At 43.2% G+C, this 16,331-nt stretch overlaps 2 protein-coding genes across 3 annotated transcripts; both read left to right on the forward strand.

Annotated features, from left to right (window-relative positions):
* The first annotated feature begins 3,458 nt into the window (after window positions 1-3,458).
* Window positions 3,459-10,470, forward strand: LOC104935058 (ribose-phosphate pyrophosphokinase 2). Of its 2 annotated transcripts, XM_010750846.3 has the most exons (7): window positions 3,459-3,798; window positions 7,522-7,705; window positions 8,458-8,556; window positions 8,815-8,939; window positions 9,027-9,200; window positions 9,278-9,437; window positions 9,526-10,470. In XM_010750846.3, exons 1-7 carry the CDS (start codon window positions 3,677-3,679, stop codon window positions 9,616-9,618), a joined length of 957 nt encoding a protein of 318 aa, XP_010749148.1. In that variant the 5' UTR covers window positions 3,459-3,676; the 3' UTR covers window positions 9,619-10,470. The 2 variants fall into 2 exon arrangements, with proteins under 2 accessions (XP_010749148.1, XP_027131890.1); XM_027276089.1 differs by lacking the exon at window positions 3,459-3,798 and having other exon boundaries at window positions 7,568-7,705; window positions 8,432-8,556.
* Window positions 10,471-11,996: 1,526 nt separating this feature from the next.
* On the forward strand, window positions 11,997-14,371 carry LOC104935059 (thymosin beta 4 X-linked). Its single transcript, XM_010750848.3, has 3 exons — window positions 11,997-12,152; window positions 13,230-13,339; window positions 13,440-14,371. Exons 2-3 carry the CDS (start codon window positions 13,240-13,242, stop codon window positions 13,469-13,471), a joined length of 132 nt encoding a protein of 43 aa, XP_010749150.1. The 5' UTR covers window positions 11,997-12,152; window positions 13,230-13,239; the 3' UTR covers window positions 13,472-14,371.
* Window positions 14,372-16,331: the final 1,960 nt, after the last annotated feature.

Below are 16,331 nucleotides of genomic sequence, written 5' to 3' on the forward strand. Positions count from 1 at the left end.
GTTGTTTGTCTCTATTGATGAAAAATGTTATCTTTCTTTGGGACCTACGCTTTGGACATTTCATCTCTGACATCATCTATAAAATATATTTCTGAAAAATACACCGTGTTTTGTCTTTCTCAAGGTGTTGTGTAGTGTAAATATCTCTAATTTAACTACTGCTCTAATCCATATTACGCCAAGAACGACTCGGCTAAGTAAAGAGAATCAACGGTCTGTCGTTACTTTAAGACACGAAGGTCAGACAGTCCAGAAAATATCAAGAACTTTAGATGTATCCTCATGTGCCGTCACAAAAAACCATCAAATGCCACCACCACCTAGAGTTTTTGGTTCCAACTGCATGGTATCTGTATGTGTGGTTCCCACCCTGAAGCACGGAGGAGGTGCTTTGCAATTTATTCAAAAACAAACATCTCCCAGAGCTTTCTGCACTAAGCATCTGGTAAATTGCTCTATTGTGGCGAGACCTACTCGGTTTGAAGACATGAAGGTCAGACAGTCCAGAAAATATCTCAAACTTTGAATGTATCATCATGTGCAGTCATAAATGCTACAATGAAACTGGCTCCGACTCAGGAGAATAAGACCAAGAGGCCACCACCTAGAGTCTTTGGTTCCAGCTGCCTTGTCTTTGTGAAGGTGTAGGATGTTATCTGCATGTGTGGTTCCCACCCTGAAGCATGAACGAGGTGCCGGTGGCACTGTTGGCAAGTCATTCAAAATTCAAGCCAGACTTAACCAACGTGTCTCCCAGAGCATTCTGCACTAACCATCTGGTAAATACCTCTATTCGACTACTGCAGTGATTCATATTACGGCGAGAGCTACTCCGTTTTAAGACACGACAGTCCAGAAAATATCAAGAACTTTGAATGTATCGTTAAGTTAAAGTCATAGAACCATAAAAACCATCAAACGTAACGTTCATGTAAAGGTTCATAACTGTTACCAGCCTCAGAAATCACCAGGTTAGAGCACACATACACCAACCGGCCACTTTATTAGGTACACTTGCACAAACCAGTATGATCTTATACAACAAAAACTATAGAAATCTACTTTATCTTCATTATTTGGTGGTGTTGTTATACAGGAGTGCAGTATATAGAGAGGTGTTTCTAATATTAAGGCCTCCTGATGTAAGTAAATGAGGTGGTGGAGATGTAATGCAGCCCATTTTAACACCACCGCAAACTACAACCTCAATAATAAACACAATAGTTAATTTAATATGTCTCTGACAGTGTCAATAAGCTTCATAATGTTGAATTCATGGTAAAAAAAATTACAAGTGAAGGAGACCAACAAGAAGAGACCTGCTTGGAATGGACATTAGATCAATAAAAATCTTCTTCTTTGGTCTGATGAGTCCAAATTTTAGATTTTTGGTTCAGATTGTTGATGCAGAGAAGGTGAACGGATGTCATCTGCATGTGTGGTTCCCACTTGAAGCGGAGAGGAGGTGTAATATATTAAAACTCCTTCAAGACTGTTGGAGAACTCATTCGAGGTGACGACCTCGTGAAGCTGGCTGAGAGAAAAGGTCAGGACTGAGGAACTTTTGGTGCTCACTGACAAACAGTCTGGACGGTGTTATCTCAGTGTTACTTCACGTTATCTCACAGTCAGGTTATCAGACAGTCCTGAAGTCCATGTTACCGCAATCTGAGTGTGAGGAATCAATGTTGTGGTTGTATGTCTGTCTTCCAAAAGACAGGAAAGCTTTTTACAGGATCTATATCTCCAATGTAAACCTGACAGTTTCTGCATCTGCAGAGCCGTAAATTAGCTTTACCCAGCACATGACAGCAATGATAGAAAGAGAGAAAGTATGTCACGACTGAAACGAAAGACGAGAGGCATGAAGTCTCAGCTGACTTCAGGCTGAGTGGAAAATCGAATTACGGGAACCAATTTCTGTTGGATTATGTCAAACTCCAAAGAAGAAGCAGCAGCTGTCAGGCGACCTCGCCCTCAACAAAACGGCACAAAAAGGTGGAAAAATTCAAATTAAAACAAACATTCATGTCACGTTACCATAAAAGACGAAAAAAACCATTTTTTTGTTGTTGTTTTTTTATTAAAATTGGAGCAGTGTCGACGACATGCAAATGTTGTTTTTTTATTAAAATTGGAGCAGTGTCGACGACATGCAAACACTGCTGAGGCATTATTTACAAGCATGCATGCAAAAACAGCTTGTTTTGTTTGTCCGAATGTGCTTTATTATCATAAAAGATGAAGAAAAACAGCTAAAAATGGAGAAATTTAGTCTTTTTTTGAGAGATTGAGGGTCACAAGAATACAAAAATATGTCAAAAACATGGAAAAACAATTTAATTAACAAATAAACCAATTTTTCTAACATATGGCTGCTTTGCTTCTTCTTATAATGAGTTATATTTAATAAATAATAAGTTTATTGGACATTTTTATGTTGTTAGAGTTCTTATATTGTCATATTTTTATCACTTTCTATTTTCTATATAGTCTTAACTTCTTAACACAGTTATATATTTATTTTCTATGCACATTTTTAACACCCCTGTACATATTTAAACCCTCTGCAAATGTTTAATGTCTCTGTGCATATTTAAAGTGCATGCATATGCATGTACAGCTCGTTTTGTTTGTCCGAATGTGCTTTATTATCATAAAAGATGCAGAAAAACAGCTAAAAATTGATAAATTTAGTCTTTTTTTATTGCTGTAGGCATGTAGAGGGTCACATGAATACAAAAATATTAATTTAATTAACAAATAAACCAATTTAAAAAGGAAATATAACACATGGCTGCTTTTCTTCCTCTTATAATGAGTTATATTCAATAAATAATCAGTTTATTGGACATTTTTATGTTGCTATATTGTCATATTTTTATCACTTTCTATTTTTTATATAGTCTTAACTTCTTAACACAGTTATATATTTATTTTCTATGCACATTTTTAACGCCCCTGTACATATTTAAACCCTCTGCAAATGTTTAATGTCTCTGTGCATATTTAAAGTGCATGCATATGCATGTACAGCTCGTTTTGTTTGTCCGAATGTGCTTTATTATAATAAAAGATGCAGAAAAACAGCTAAAAATTGATAAATTTAGTCTTTTTTTATTGCTGTAGGCATGTAGAGGGTCACATGAATACAAAAATATTAATTTAATTAACAAATAAGCCAATTTAAAAAGGAAACATAACACATGGCTGCTTTGCTTCCTCTTATAATGAGTTATATTTAATAAATAATCAGTTTATTGGACATTTTTATCTTGCTATATTGTCATATATCTCTTTGTCATGCACATTTTTAAAACCCCTGTACATATTTGAACCCTCTGCAAATGTTTAATGTCTCTGTGCATATTTAAAGTGCATGCATGTGCACGCAGCAGCAGGTATTAATGCAGGAACACGCTTGCAGCAGGTAGTAGGTGTTGATGTGTCACCGTCTCTGTCCAATGAGCGCGCAGCACTTCCCTTTTACCGTGCAAACACTGACCTGATATTTCCTCTCTGCCCACTGTCCCAGCGCTGCACCAGTGCGATGCTCAGGCTGCAACATTAGCGACCAACTTTCCCGGTTTTTCACGACCCTTCCGTCTTTCTTTCTTCACCCTGCTTTTCTTTTCCACTCCTCCGAAGGTTTGCACCTTTCTCTCCCTCCTCGGACATGCCGAACATCGTGCTTTTTAGCGGGAGCTCCCACCACGACCTGTCCCAGAAAGTGGCCGATCGGCTCGGGCTGGATCTGGGGAAGGTGATCACGAAGAAATTCAGCAACCAGGAGACATGGTGAGCGGTTTGTGTCTCCATGTGTGTGTTTGTCTTTATTTAAAACGTGTGTGTGTGTTTGCCTCACATGTGGGCAGGTTAGCTCGAAGCTAACAATAGTTTACTTGTCCACACGTGACCCGTGTGGCCACATGTAAACACACCGGGCTAGCGGGCTAATTCCAGTGTGTCCTTTATCGGACAGCCCGGCTAACGCTTATGTGTCCTCCGCGATGTGCGTAGCGTGTTTGTGCTGCGGTTAAAGTCACGTAGTAGTAAATAGTGAAATTACGTAACTCCGCTGCGTATCGTGCTAACTACGCTAACGCTAAAAATGCTGGGCCAAAAAAAAAATACACGTTTTTTTTTTTACTTTAATATGTGAGTTTAAATTACGTGTGACGTCGTGGCTGCTTGCTAAATAATAAAAAAATAAATAAAATAAAAAAGGCAAGAAAAGCTACGTTTTGAAGGGGGGGACAGATTGCTACGGGTGCGACATTTGACGTAACACCTAGCTCGAAACTTGTGCATGCTATTCAATAAACGTACACAGACATTAGTTTGAACTCTGTGGAACAACTTTATATACATTAAACGGTGGCTCCTTATTTTAGTCAAAATGTTTTAAAATGATCAGCTCCGTTTTGAAGGGGGACAAATTGCTACGGGTGCGAAATTGGACGTGACACCTTAACGCCCCTTTCCTACCTACCTAGCTAGTTAGTTAGCTGGAGACCGTTGGCTCGCTGTAGCCCTTTTAAACTTGTTTATTATTAAATAAACGCACACATACATTAGTTTGAACTATGTGGAATAATACAAGGTTGATGTTTTGTCTTATTGCCCCGTTATGTTTAAAAATGATCAAGAAAAGGTCCGTTTTGAAGGGGGGGACAGATTGTTACGGGTGCGAAATTGGACGTGACACCTTAACGCCCCTTAGCTGGTTAGCTGGAAACCGTTGGCTCACTGTAGCCCTTTAAAACTTGTTTACATTATTAAATAAACGCACACAGACATTAGTTTGAACTATGATAACTTTATACATATATTAAATGCTGGCTGCTTGTGTTATTCACCTGTTAAAATGCTAAAAACGAGCTCCGTTTTGTAGGGGGGACAGATTGCTACGGGTGCGAAATTGGACGTGACACCTTAACGTCACTCACCTAGCTAGCTAGCTGGAGACCGTTGCCTTAAAACTTGTTTATATTATTAAATTAACGTACACAGACATTAGTTTGAACTCTGTGGAATAACTTTTTATATATTAAATAATGGCTGCTTGTGTTAAAATGTTAAAAAACGAGCGAGAAAAGCTCCGTTTTGAGGAGGGAACAGAATGTTACGGGTGCAAGATTTGACGTGACACCTTTGACGTCCCTCACCTTTAGCTAAACTGTACCCCTGAATCTGCTGGTTATGACTTATAAACGTACACAGACGTTAGTTTGAACTATGTGGAATAATAAAAGGTTGATGTTTTGTTTTAATGCCCCGTTAAAATGTTTTAAAATGATCAGCTCCGTTTTGAAGGGGGGGGACAGATTGTTACGGGTGCGAAATTGGACGTGACACCTTAACGCCCCTTAGCTGGTTAGCTGGAGACCGTTGCCTTTAAACTTGTTTATATTATTAAATAAACGTACACAAACATTCGTTTGAACTATGTGGAATAACTTTATATATATTAAATAGTGGCTGCTTGTGTTCAAATGTTAAAAAATGAGCGAGAAAAGCTCCGTTTCGAGGAGGGAACAGAATGTTACGGGTGCAACATTTGACGTGACACCTCACCTTTAGCTAAACTGTACCCCTGAATCTGCTGGTTATGACTTATTAACGTGCACAGACGTTAGTTTGAACTATGTGGAATAATAAAAGGTTGATGTTTTGTTTTATTGCCCCGTTAAAATGTTTAAAAACGATCAAGAAAAGCTCCGTTTTGAAGGGGGGGACAGATTGTTACGGGTGCAAAAGTGGACGTGACACCTTAAGGCTAGTTAGCTGGAGACCGTTAGCCCCTTAAAAACTTGTTTATATTATGAAATAAACGTACACAGACATTAGTTTGAACTATGATAACTTTATTATTATTAGTAGTATTAGTACACTTCATTAAACATCGGTTTACGTGCCGTTGTTGTGCAGTTATAGCCGAAAATAAGCATAGTAAGCATGTCCGATAATGGATTTAAACAGGTTAAAGGTGATAAAATAATTTAATCCCAGCAGATGTTTTAAATGTTGCAGCCCTCCACAGTTAAACCTTGTGTGTAGCTCTCATTGCTGCCTGTGTTGTAGTTAGTTAACTCGCCCGGTGCTTTAAATCACATGCACTTCATTTGTGCTCATTTCCAGGTTGAATGAGCGACCGCACGCTGGCGGCCGGTCTCGTTGAATATTAGCATCACAAAGGACTTTTTACAGCAGCCCGGCTTCGGACGGCGCTCGCTGAGGTCACGCGTGCTTGTTTGAACTCTTCTGCAACTTGCAGGACGACCTTCATGCTTCGTGCTGCAGGACTTTAAACCCGACACCACCCTGTTTGTCTGAGTGCACTTTCCTCTGTTTGTGAGCGTGCATTTGCATTAATGCACGACCCAGAGTTGGATTTCAGGCCACGTCACTCCGGATAAAAGCGTCCACCTATTTCCTCTGATCAGCTTCTAAACTCATCTTGACCTCTTCCAGACCCTCTCTGGAAAAAAGTCCAGGGATTAATCCGCGCTGAGGTTTCTCTCTAGGGAATGCGGCTGTTTGGGCGACACAAAGTACAAAACAAAGATTATTTTCTCATCCTCGCCGACTAACAGGGAGGTGAGAACGACGTGGCAATAACAGTTTCTTCTCACAGCTCACAGGCTGACTCGCAGAGGTCAAGGACTAAGGAGGGGAGTGACGTTTGACCGATCTGAGTGATAGAAACTTTCCTTTAGCAGGCCGGAGATTTATCTGCACTCTGACACAAATATCAACTTTTCACGACGTGCTCGTCGTCTTCTGAAAGATCTTTCTTCCTTTCAGAACCGCAAGAGAACCGAGAACCGATTAACCCGCCTGATATTGATCCCCGCATATCTGTATGTCGCTTTCTGCTGTTTTCTCACCTTGCCGGCTGATATTAGGTGACAGGAAATGTTTTTCTCGAGGTGTCAGCTGTTCATGCTGAATGTCTGAACGCAGATTCATGGTGCTCATGCAAGTTGTAGAGCAGTTTCTGCTCCGAGCTGTCGTTGCAGATGGTGGTGTCCGTTTTGCAAACTGAATTTGTGTTTTTAACGTTTAAAGATGTCACCTTTTGACTTTAATCTGACGTTTCGTGATGAAACTACGACTGGAAGCTGCAGTCCTTGTTCTGAATGTTTCATTTCGAGCCTGGAAATTGTAACTTTTTTTGAGTGGGAGCGTTTACTTGCAGTGACTCACTTACTGAGGCCTTGTGACCGCACAAACTTTCACCTTTTCCTCCCAACTGTACATGTCCAGTGATCACATGACGGAGGCCCCGGGGCGACCACGTCGTGTCCCGCAGGGGAATTTTTCACTCGCATGCTTTCAGTCTGCAGGAGGTTGGCAGCGTATCATCCTCACATGAGTGTCGGCCCAAACTTGTTCCTCGACATTCGAGGCAGCTCTGTCGTGACTCAGCGTGTGAACACTCACTGCTCATAAATGTTTCCTGACCTTTTTAATCTGTGCAAAATGTTCACGTCTGCTCTGTCTTTGTCGTCCCAACAGCGTGGAGATCGGGGAGAGCGTGCGCGGCGAGGACGTCTACATCGTGCAGAGCGGCTGCGGCGAAATTAACGACAACCTGATGGAGCTGCTGATCATGATCAACGCCTGCAAGATCGCCTCGTCGTCCCGCGTCACCGCCGTCATTCCCTGCTTCCCGTACGCCCGGCAGGACAAGAAGGACAAGGTAGACACACGGACATTTAACAGTCAAAACCTCGACACCTCTTTCTAAAGAAGTACAGCTGCTTCAACTGTGGCCAGAAAATGATGATCACAGCGAAATATTGGACTTAATGCAGAAGTACGCCCACGGAAATGTCTCTAAATTAAAGACAGGGCTCCGTACTGTCCGTCTGCAGACTCTTAATCTCACAACAACTATATGAGCAGCTTTATATCTGCAGGTTGACGTGTGATCTTCCTGCAACATGTCAGACGTTCAACAGGCCGAGAAACTGCTCCACGCAACCCGCTCATCTTGTAAATCGTTGCCTTGTGTTGCCTCAGTTGTTGATGTAGTTACAGCAGCAAATTGTCGCGAGGCTGCAACGTGTGAAGGTTAAAGCTCTGCAAACACTTCCTCACCCACATGTCGACTCGAAGGTTACAGATTTTTACGTGGAAGAGCTCTGACGTCACCAAACTCTAGCGCTCACAGCTCAGCCGCCGTCTCCAGGTAGTCGAGTGTTTTGTCAACAAGCTGCAGGCCGCCGCCCGCCGTGCACGTCGACACAGTGTTGGCTTTTCTTTAGCAAACAGTCCGACCACAAAACGCTGTGACAGGCTCGCCTAAAACGATTCTCATGATTTGCTTTGCGTGAAAATGACGAAGGGAAAACCTTCCTGTGTGTTTGTCACCTCCATTAGTTTAAAGCTATAATATATTTTTTCCCCACTTACTCACCTCAAGCGACTGTGTCTTCATGCTTGTCCCAGAGTCGAGCACCCATATCAGCCAAGCTGGTGGCAAACATGTTGTCTGTGGCTGGCGCCGACCACATCATCACCATGGACCTCCACGCCTCACAGATCCAGGTCAGTACCAAGAGTTTAATGTCTGTCGCTGAATCTATTAGATATACGTGTTTATCTTTAATTCGTTTGTCTTTAAGAGTAGCTCACTGCAGATGCATCTTTCAATGTTTGGGAGTTTTAAAATGACAGGATGAGGAAAAGTTATCTCACCTGAAGGAGACAAGATGTTTTGGATGTCTGGATTAAATGTTGTGCTGCACACTTGTGATTTTAATCCACTGGCTGCTGACTAACTTTGTGCCGTTGTGTTTTTCAAAGGGCTTTTTCGACATCGCCGTAGACAACCTTTATGCAGAGCCTGCCGTTCTGCAGTGGATCCGAGAAAATATCCCAGAGTGGAAAAACTGTATCATCGTGTCTCCAGATGCCGGTGGAGCGAAACGGTAAGACGTCAGAGATCGTGTCAGCGTGCAGAGCTCGACACTGTTAGACGAGCTTCGCATTCAACGTTCTTCCTGTTCTTTGTCCAGCGTGACGTCCATCGCGGACCGGCTCAACGTGGACTTCGCCCTCATCCACAAGGAGAGGAAGAAGGCCAACGAAGTGGACCGCATGGTGCTGGTCGGTGACGTCAAGGACCGCGTGGCCATCCTGGTCGACGACATGGCCGACACCTGCGGCACCATCTGCCACGCAGCCGACAAGTCGGTCTCATTTCAATCTTCTGTCTCTCTTCACACAAAGTGAAGTTGCATTCACAGATTTTTATGTCTTCTTCCAGACTGATCGATGCCGGCGCTGTAAAGGTCTACGCCATCCTCACGCACGGCATCTTCTCCGGCCCTGCGATCACTCGCATAAACAGCGCCCCGTTCGAGGCCGTGGTGGTGACCAACACCATCCCACAGGAGGAGAAGATGAAGGCGTGCCCGAAAATACAGGTACACGTCACATCAACGCAAACTCGCGTCACTCCTCGAGGCGTTCCAGCCGACTGAACGAGCAGGTTTATATGTTTGTTTCCTCCAGGTCATAGACATCTCCATGATCTTGGCGGAGGCGATCAGGAGAACCCACAACGGCGAGTCGGTGTCCTACCTCTTCAGCCACGTACCTTTGTAAAGAACGCGAGAGGGCGCAGGAGACCGGAGGCGAAACATCACTTTTATTGCAGAAAACCAAGTTTGTATTTATAAATATCTGTTTATTTTTCCCAGTTTCACTCTTGCCAACCTTGAACACCCGACGCCTGGCCTTCACTTTAACCAACGGGGTCAATCATGTAACATTCCTGTATTATTTGTACCTCATATTGAACTCTAAATGAAGCATTCCACTTTGTCATGTGATTTAGAGATTTTCTGCTTCACAAAGTAATAAAAAAAAGTCATTAAAAATGTGATAAACGTGCACCTTTCCTCCCCTAACGTTTGCTCTAACTGCTAAAATAATTAAAATAACAGTGCCTAACCTCAGTAGCTAACGCTAATATTGATTGTAATGGTATGGTGCCGTCATCAGGCCGCAGACGGTGGTTTAAAGTGTTAAACAGGAGTGAAGTCCGAGAACAAACTCACTTATTCAGGGTTTTTTTTGTAGCGAGCCTCGTGAATGTGCCGACGCGTCTTTTACCTCCGCACTGTCATCATTCCTCCCCGAGATAAATAAGCTGCTCTGTCGTAACATTTAGTGACAACTTTCCCGAACTGTCTGTTGTTGATTTTTAAGAGTGTCGAATACGAGGTGTAACGGGCGATCGACCCCGTGTACGTAAAAGGTCATGAAACAAATTGAGCCCAAAGCTTGATTTTTCAAGTGTTAAGAATTGAACCGTGATCACTTTAGAGCCGACGAGGCAGCTTTCACTGTCTGCCTGAAGGTGGAAAAACATGATTTAATTTTCTTTTTTTTATATATATGAGTAACACTTCAAGTTGTTTCTTTGACAATAAAGCTTTGACAATGGCTTACAGACATGCTGTCCTGCTTCTCTTTGCTTTTCTGATATGTGCTGATGTCTTTTCTTGTGTCTCGTCTCCTCTCGCCGCTCCGTCTTGAAGGATTTCTGAAAGTCTTTACAGCGTCCATGACTCATAGCAGTGGCGTGACGATGCACAGATGAGGTTTAAAATGGTGACTGACATCGGGAAGTCTCGGTTTATCAAACACAGACTGCCTCGCCTCCTCTGCTTGCAGCATCCTCCGGGTTTGTCATGTGACGCTCTGTCATCAAGCTGAGATGACACTGATGACATCACATTGACATCATCGGGGTTGTTTGCTCAGCTGCTGCAGAGCCACAGAGGAAAGCACACAACCTGATTAACACTAAAGAAGTAGAAACGTGATGAATAAAAGGGTACGACAGCTCATTTTAGGTTTCTGATTTTAATAATCTGAGCTTGACAATATCTAAAATGTGGCTGGAAGCTGCAGTAAGTGGACTTTATGCAAAGAATTAAGAAAGGGTGGTTTGTTTTGTTAGATTACTTCATGTACTGCAGCAGTTTTGAGGTACTTGTACTTGAGTATTTCAATTTTCTGCTACTTTTCTCCACTATAATTATCAGCCAGCTGTTTCTCTGCTACTTTTCTCCACTATAATTATCAGCCAGCTGTTTCCCCATTTTAAAACTTCATGAAGCTCTGTTGACACCGGCGGAGAGGAATTCATTTAAGTATTGTTTATTATTGAGGTTGTAGTTGTTGTACAGGAGTACATTATATATTCTCTCATGTCTATAATCAGAAACACCTGCAAACCTCAGCACTAAGCATAAAAGTTAAATTAATTTCTCTCTGTCGGTGATGTAATCTTTGTAAAGTTGAATTTATGTCAGCGTTCTTGCATTTGATGACACTAATAATAAAGTTTCCAGTCAGTGTATATTATTTAAATAACTGTCTGAGCCTCCGTGAAGTTAAATGATCAGAGTTCTTCTCCGGTCATGAATTATCGGATGATCTTTTGGGGGCACAGGCTTAAAATTGTTTTGGACAGTTGGACTTCAACTCAAAATCTCTGGGAGGGTTAAAACTGAAATGTTGTAACATTTAGACACATTTTAATCTTTAATCTGAGTCCAAACTACTGAAAAACCTCCTTTCATCAGCTGATATTTGGTCGAGTCGACGTTAAACCTCCACCAGGTGGAGCTGTTTCTCCATGAACGCGCAGCCTGTCCTGAGCAGCTGCACACAGATAAAAGCAATGAGCTCTAATCTGCCATTAAAGTCACATTTTTCACATAAAATCCAGCTGAACTGATGTGCTTTAAAGCTCTAAATGTCACAGTGATCATAAACAGAGGCGTGTAGGGACTCCATGCTGGTGTAAAACAGCTCCAACATCACAGGTTGGAGTTCACCTTTTGGCACCGTGTGGCCACTTTAGGGCGCGTAAACTCATCAGATTTATTTACCTACACTTCATTCCTCTGGATGGTGATGATATGAGGCTCTTTTCAGGGGTTTTGGTTTTCAGCATGAGGGTGAAGTGTGTGTGTCTGTCCAGCAGGGGGACACGGAGGAAGGGAGCTGGTGATGTCAGACATCATTAGCATATTTCTGACTATATCTAATCCTTGCGCAAAGACGCGCCACTACTGCTGCAACGCAACCGACCAGAGATCTTCCAGCCGCCAGACGACTCCTTGGTAAGCTCCCCCATTCAGCAAATAATTTCTACAGTTTTTGCTTTATTATGTGGAGCTGTTAGAGACGAACGTGAGGGATGTGATCCATGCGCAGGGAGAGGATGTGCCAAATAGATAAGCGGCCACAAAAGATGATTTATTTATTTATTTTTTGCGTTTTTACGCGTTAGAAGCGTGTTTTTGTGTTTTTTTGTGTGATGTGACGGCAGGGGGTTCATGTGTGCCGTGTCTTTTGTACCGAGCGCACACATCAGCCGGTTTCCTTTGTTGCCATCCATCTGTGGGCGAGCTCAATGATGCGTTATAAGGCTGCACACGCATGCCGGGTGTGTGTTTGTTTGTGTGTTGTGTTTTTTTTAGCATATTTTTTGACTCTCTGGAGATAAACTGGGATTTTAGGAGCCAGAGGAAATGCGCGTTATGCCAATCTGGGCGGTGGTTCCTTCAGATTACCCCCCAAGGGGGGGGAAGTACGTGACAAGTGAATATGCGGATGTCGCTCAGCCTCCATGTGGAAAAACCCCCCGCACACAAATCAACACTAACCTGTAGATTAAATCATTTTTATTTATATTTATATGATTTCACACACATGCGCCCTTTCTTCTTTTTTCCACATATTTTTTCTCTCGGTCTGCCCGGCATGGGAACTCCTATTGTTATGTAAATATCGGGTTTGAACGCCATGGATTGGCTTCATTGTCTGGAGCAGCCTTCCCCAGGGTTGTGTGTGTGTGTGTGTGTGTGTGTGTGTGTGTGTGTGTGTGTGTGTGTGTGTGTGTGTGTGTGTGTGTTGGATAACGGGGATGGATGGCAGTCAAATCACGTTGAGGCATTGAACAAAAGAAGGCGGACGCAGCCGCGCACATTAGAGCTGAAAAAGTAGTCTGCGGTTGCGCATGGAGAGTTGAACTGAGATTTTTAGGCAACGCCCTTCAGCTGATTTAAAAAAAAAAAAAAAAAGTCAGGCATGAGCCACATGCTCAGGTGCCTAATTCTTCTTCTTCTTTTTCTAATATGCTGCAGGATCTTTGTTGATACCACTGGGAGTTAAACTTCTTTTTTTTTATTTCACAGATCTGCAACCATGAGCGACAAGCCCGACATTTCAGAGGTGACCAGCTTCGACAAGTCCAAGCTGAAGAAGACAGAGACGCAGGAGAAGAATCCCCTTCCTACAAAAGAAAGTAAGACCCTGCAACATTTCCAATGCTTCAAAATGATCAGTAAAATCTGGTGTTCGTCCTGAAGTCTCACATCCTCTTTCCTCTCTGTCCTCCTTCGCAGTCATCGAACAGGAGAAGGCGGACACCTCGTGAAGGCCCACCCTCCCGTCATGCACTGTACACCCCCTCCTCCCGCATTGCCTTGTTTTCAGTCACTTCTTTTAGCTGTATAACCTTGTAACTGAAATTATGAAACGACAACAATAACCAAGCTGCACAGCCTGCGGACGGATGATGCCTTCGTCAGGGCGGTCAGCCCCATCCCTTCGACGATTACCACCTTAACCACGTTCACGCTTGTCTTTCCGTTGAGGGGAGATGAGGAGGATTTGTTTGTTGAAGTCGAAAGGGGAAGGGAGGGGGCTGCAGAAAGGTGCACGTCTCTTCTTTCAACACCTTGAAAACCACCGACCATCAATCAACGTGCAGCAGAGAGAGGCCGAAGCGACGAGGGCGTGGCCTTCGTCCCAGGAAGCTCATCATCGTCTCACCACCGACACCCATCTTCCTGTGTGGCTGCTTTTGCGCCAAAGCTGAGGCGTCAAGCTTTTTTTTTTTTTCAGTTTTTTCGTCTTCTAATTTTCGGAAAATGCACAACTTTGTTTGTACGCTGGCCAAAATGTAAATGCCCCAAAAAAATGATACTGTTGTCTATCACAATGTTTTTTTGTTTTTTTTTGTATGTACACAAGGATAAAAAAGTGTAACGGATTCCATCTAGATCTGGGAGATGCTCAAATGGACCTTTTTATTTACGGTTAAATTGTAACGCCCTTTCATAGAGTGATTCAGGATAATCTTTGTCTTTGAATTGTCTCAAATGAGGAAAAGGAAACCAACAAAACATACCAGTAATTGATCCAATGTGTTTGCTTTGAAAGGTAGATCAAAATTCTTTGGAGTTCCAGCAGTCATGTTAATCTGCCACAAAACCATTACCAGAAATGGAAAACCGTGAAATGTTGTAATAAAAAAGAATTTGTTACTAAAGAATCGTACTACAGAGTGCTTTTTCTGACGCTGACAACACAAATCCACGCAACCATCATAAGAGTCAAGAAGTACCAAACAGTCCTTTAGCGTCACTTGACGAAGGAGATTGAAAGGCTTAAACTTGCAGGGATTTAACCAGCAAGTTTGTATCCCTGTGTGGGTGTAGAAAGAGAGAGAGGCCAGGAAAACAACCTGTCATGAAGGGTTTTTCTTGAAGAAGTTATGATCACCACTGTCAGTCCAAAAGCTCACTTTAAAACCAGTGATTAGTGCAGAGGAACTCGAGCTATGGAGCAAAATAATCCTGCAACACGTAGACTACTGAGGAAACTAAACTGAAGGTAGCAAAGACGACTTGATGAACATTTAAAAGAATCCGTAACATCGCTCATGTGTCTTTTATCTGGGTTGATGCATTGGCGAGCAGTGGCTTAAGGGACAGTGTTCAGTGACCCAGAGTACAGGGTGTATCCTCAGCAGGAGATTTACTGAACCCTTCGTCCTCAATTAGCCACCGCAGACGAAGCTGTAATGACATTAGCATGACGTAGCTGACATTTCCTGCAGTACCTACATCTAACGGTAGCAGCTTTTAATTAATCGATGTGATCACGTTGGGCGATAAATCAACATTTCTAAGCAAGTCCGATGGATCTTTGTAGGTGTTCCCTGTGGTGCATGAACACAGTGTTGTGTTGAAGAGAGAAAGCGTTATCAAAGTCCTTCCCAGGCCGATGGCGAGATTCATCTCAGGCTACGTAATCGTCGGCAGATCTTCTATGTTAGTGTAAGTGGATTGGTGTTAAGTCAGTTGCTCTTAATAAGGCATTAATCTGTGTGGAGGTGGAGGAGGAGGAGGAGGAGGAAGGGTGGATGTGCAGCCTCACAACCTCCCTCAGATGGGATTAACACCTCCCATCTCCCATTTTCTCCCTCCCTGTCTCTCCTCTGCATGCTGCATGGTTCCACACACCAGCACGAGCTCCCCCCTCGAAAGTGATGGAGGATTTTAGGTGGAGCAGCAGATGGGGTGGAGTCACTGTCCAAATGAAGGGGGGGGTTGGTATAAGGAGAAGGAGAAGGGGAGGGGGAGGGAGATGTGTCAGCACCAAGCCTGTCGACATCCATTGTGTGTCCTGCCTGGTAACCCATGGCAACAGCTGCTGCTGAGTCACTTCCTGGTGTTGGGCGGTTGGATACTCGCTATCCTCATGGCGACTGCTTCTCCCTGGCAGGCGATCATCATTAAACCTGTCCTGTTGGCGTGCCTCGAATGCTCAGGAGATTATGAACGCAGCACATTCTGCCCAGTCGCCTGTGTGCGGACATATTCGGCCATCTGTCCCCTGCAGCCTCTTGTCTCCACTGAAGGCATGTCTTTGAAAGTGGCCTGATTAACTGGGGGATTGATGACTAATGGTTACCAAATCCATGTGCTCCTTTGTTGGAGCTCCATTAGCAGGCTCGGCTTGTCCCTGATGGACTAAAAGTGACTAGAAGTGGTGGTTAGTATGTGGCTACAAACACTGAAGTGTTGGTTAGTCTGTCAGTCAGACGCTTGGTAAATATTGGATGGATGGTGGGTGCAGATATCCATGATGCCAAGAGGTTAAATCCTCCCGACTGTGGTGAACTTTCAATGTCTCCTGTTGCGCCATCGCCACGTCAACATTGTCATTTATTGTGAGAAATACTAGAAGAGTCATTGTCATATGCCCCGAGGGCGATAATAGAAAGATTCAGATTCTCTGAGTTCATTCAGAGGCTAAGCTGGACACACAATCACATTTGGTTGGTGTGTCTGTTGCTAGCTAAGCTATAAGAGGGCTGCCCATTGTTCTGAACCCTCCCAGAAAAGTCCCATTGGACCCATCGAAGGCAAAAATACACTCTCCGTTGGGTTTTTCTTTGTGTTATTGGTAACAATAGTGAATACATGGTGAAATAGTTGCAGTTTGGT

Source organism: Larimichthys crocea, unplaced genomic scaffold (genome assembly GCF_000972845.2).
Source record: "Larimichthys crocea isolate SSNF unplaced genomic scaffold, L_crocea_2.0 scaffold288, whole genome shotgun sequence".
NCBI lineage: Eukaryota > Metazoa > Chordata > Actinopteri > Sciaenidae > Larimichthys > Larimichthys crocea.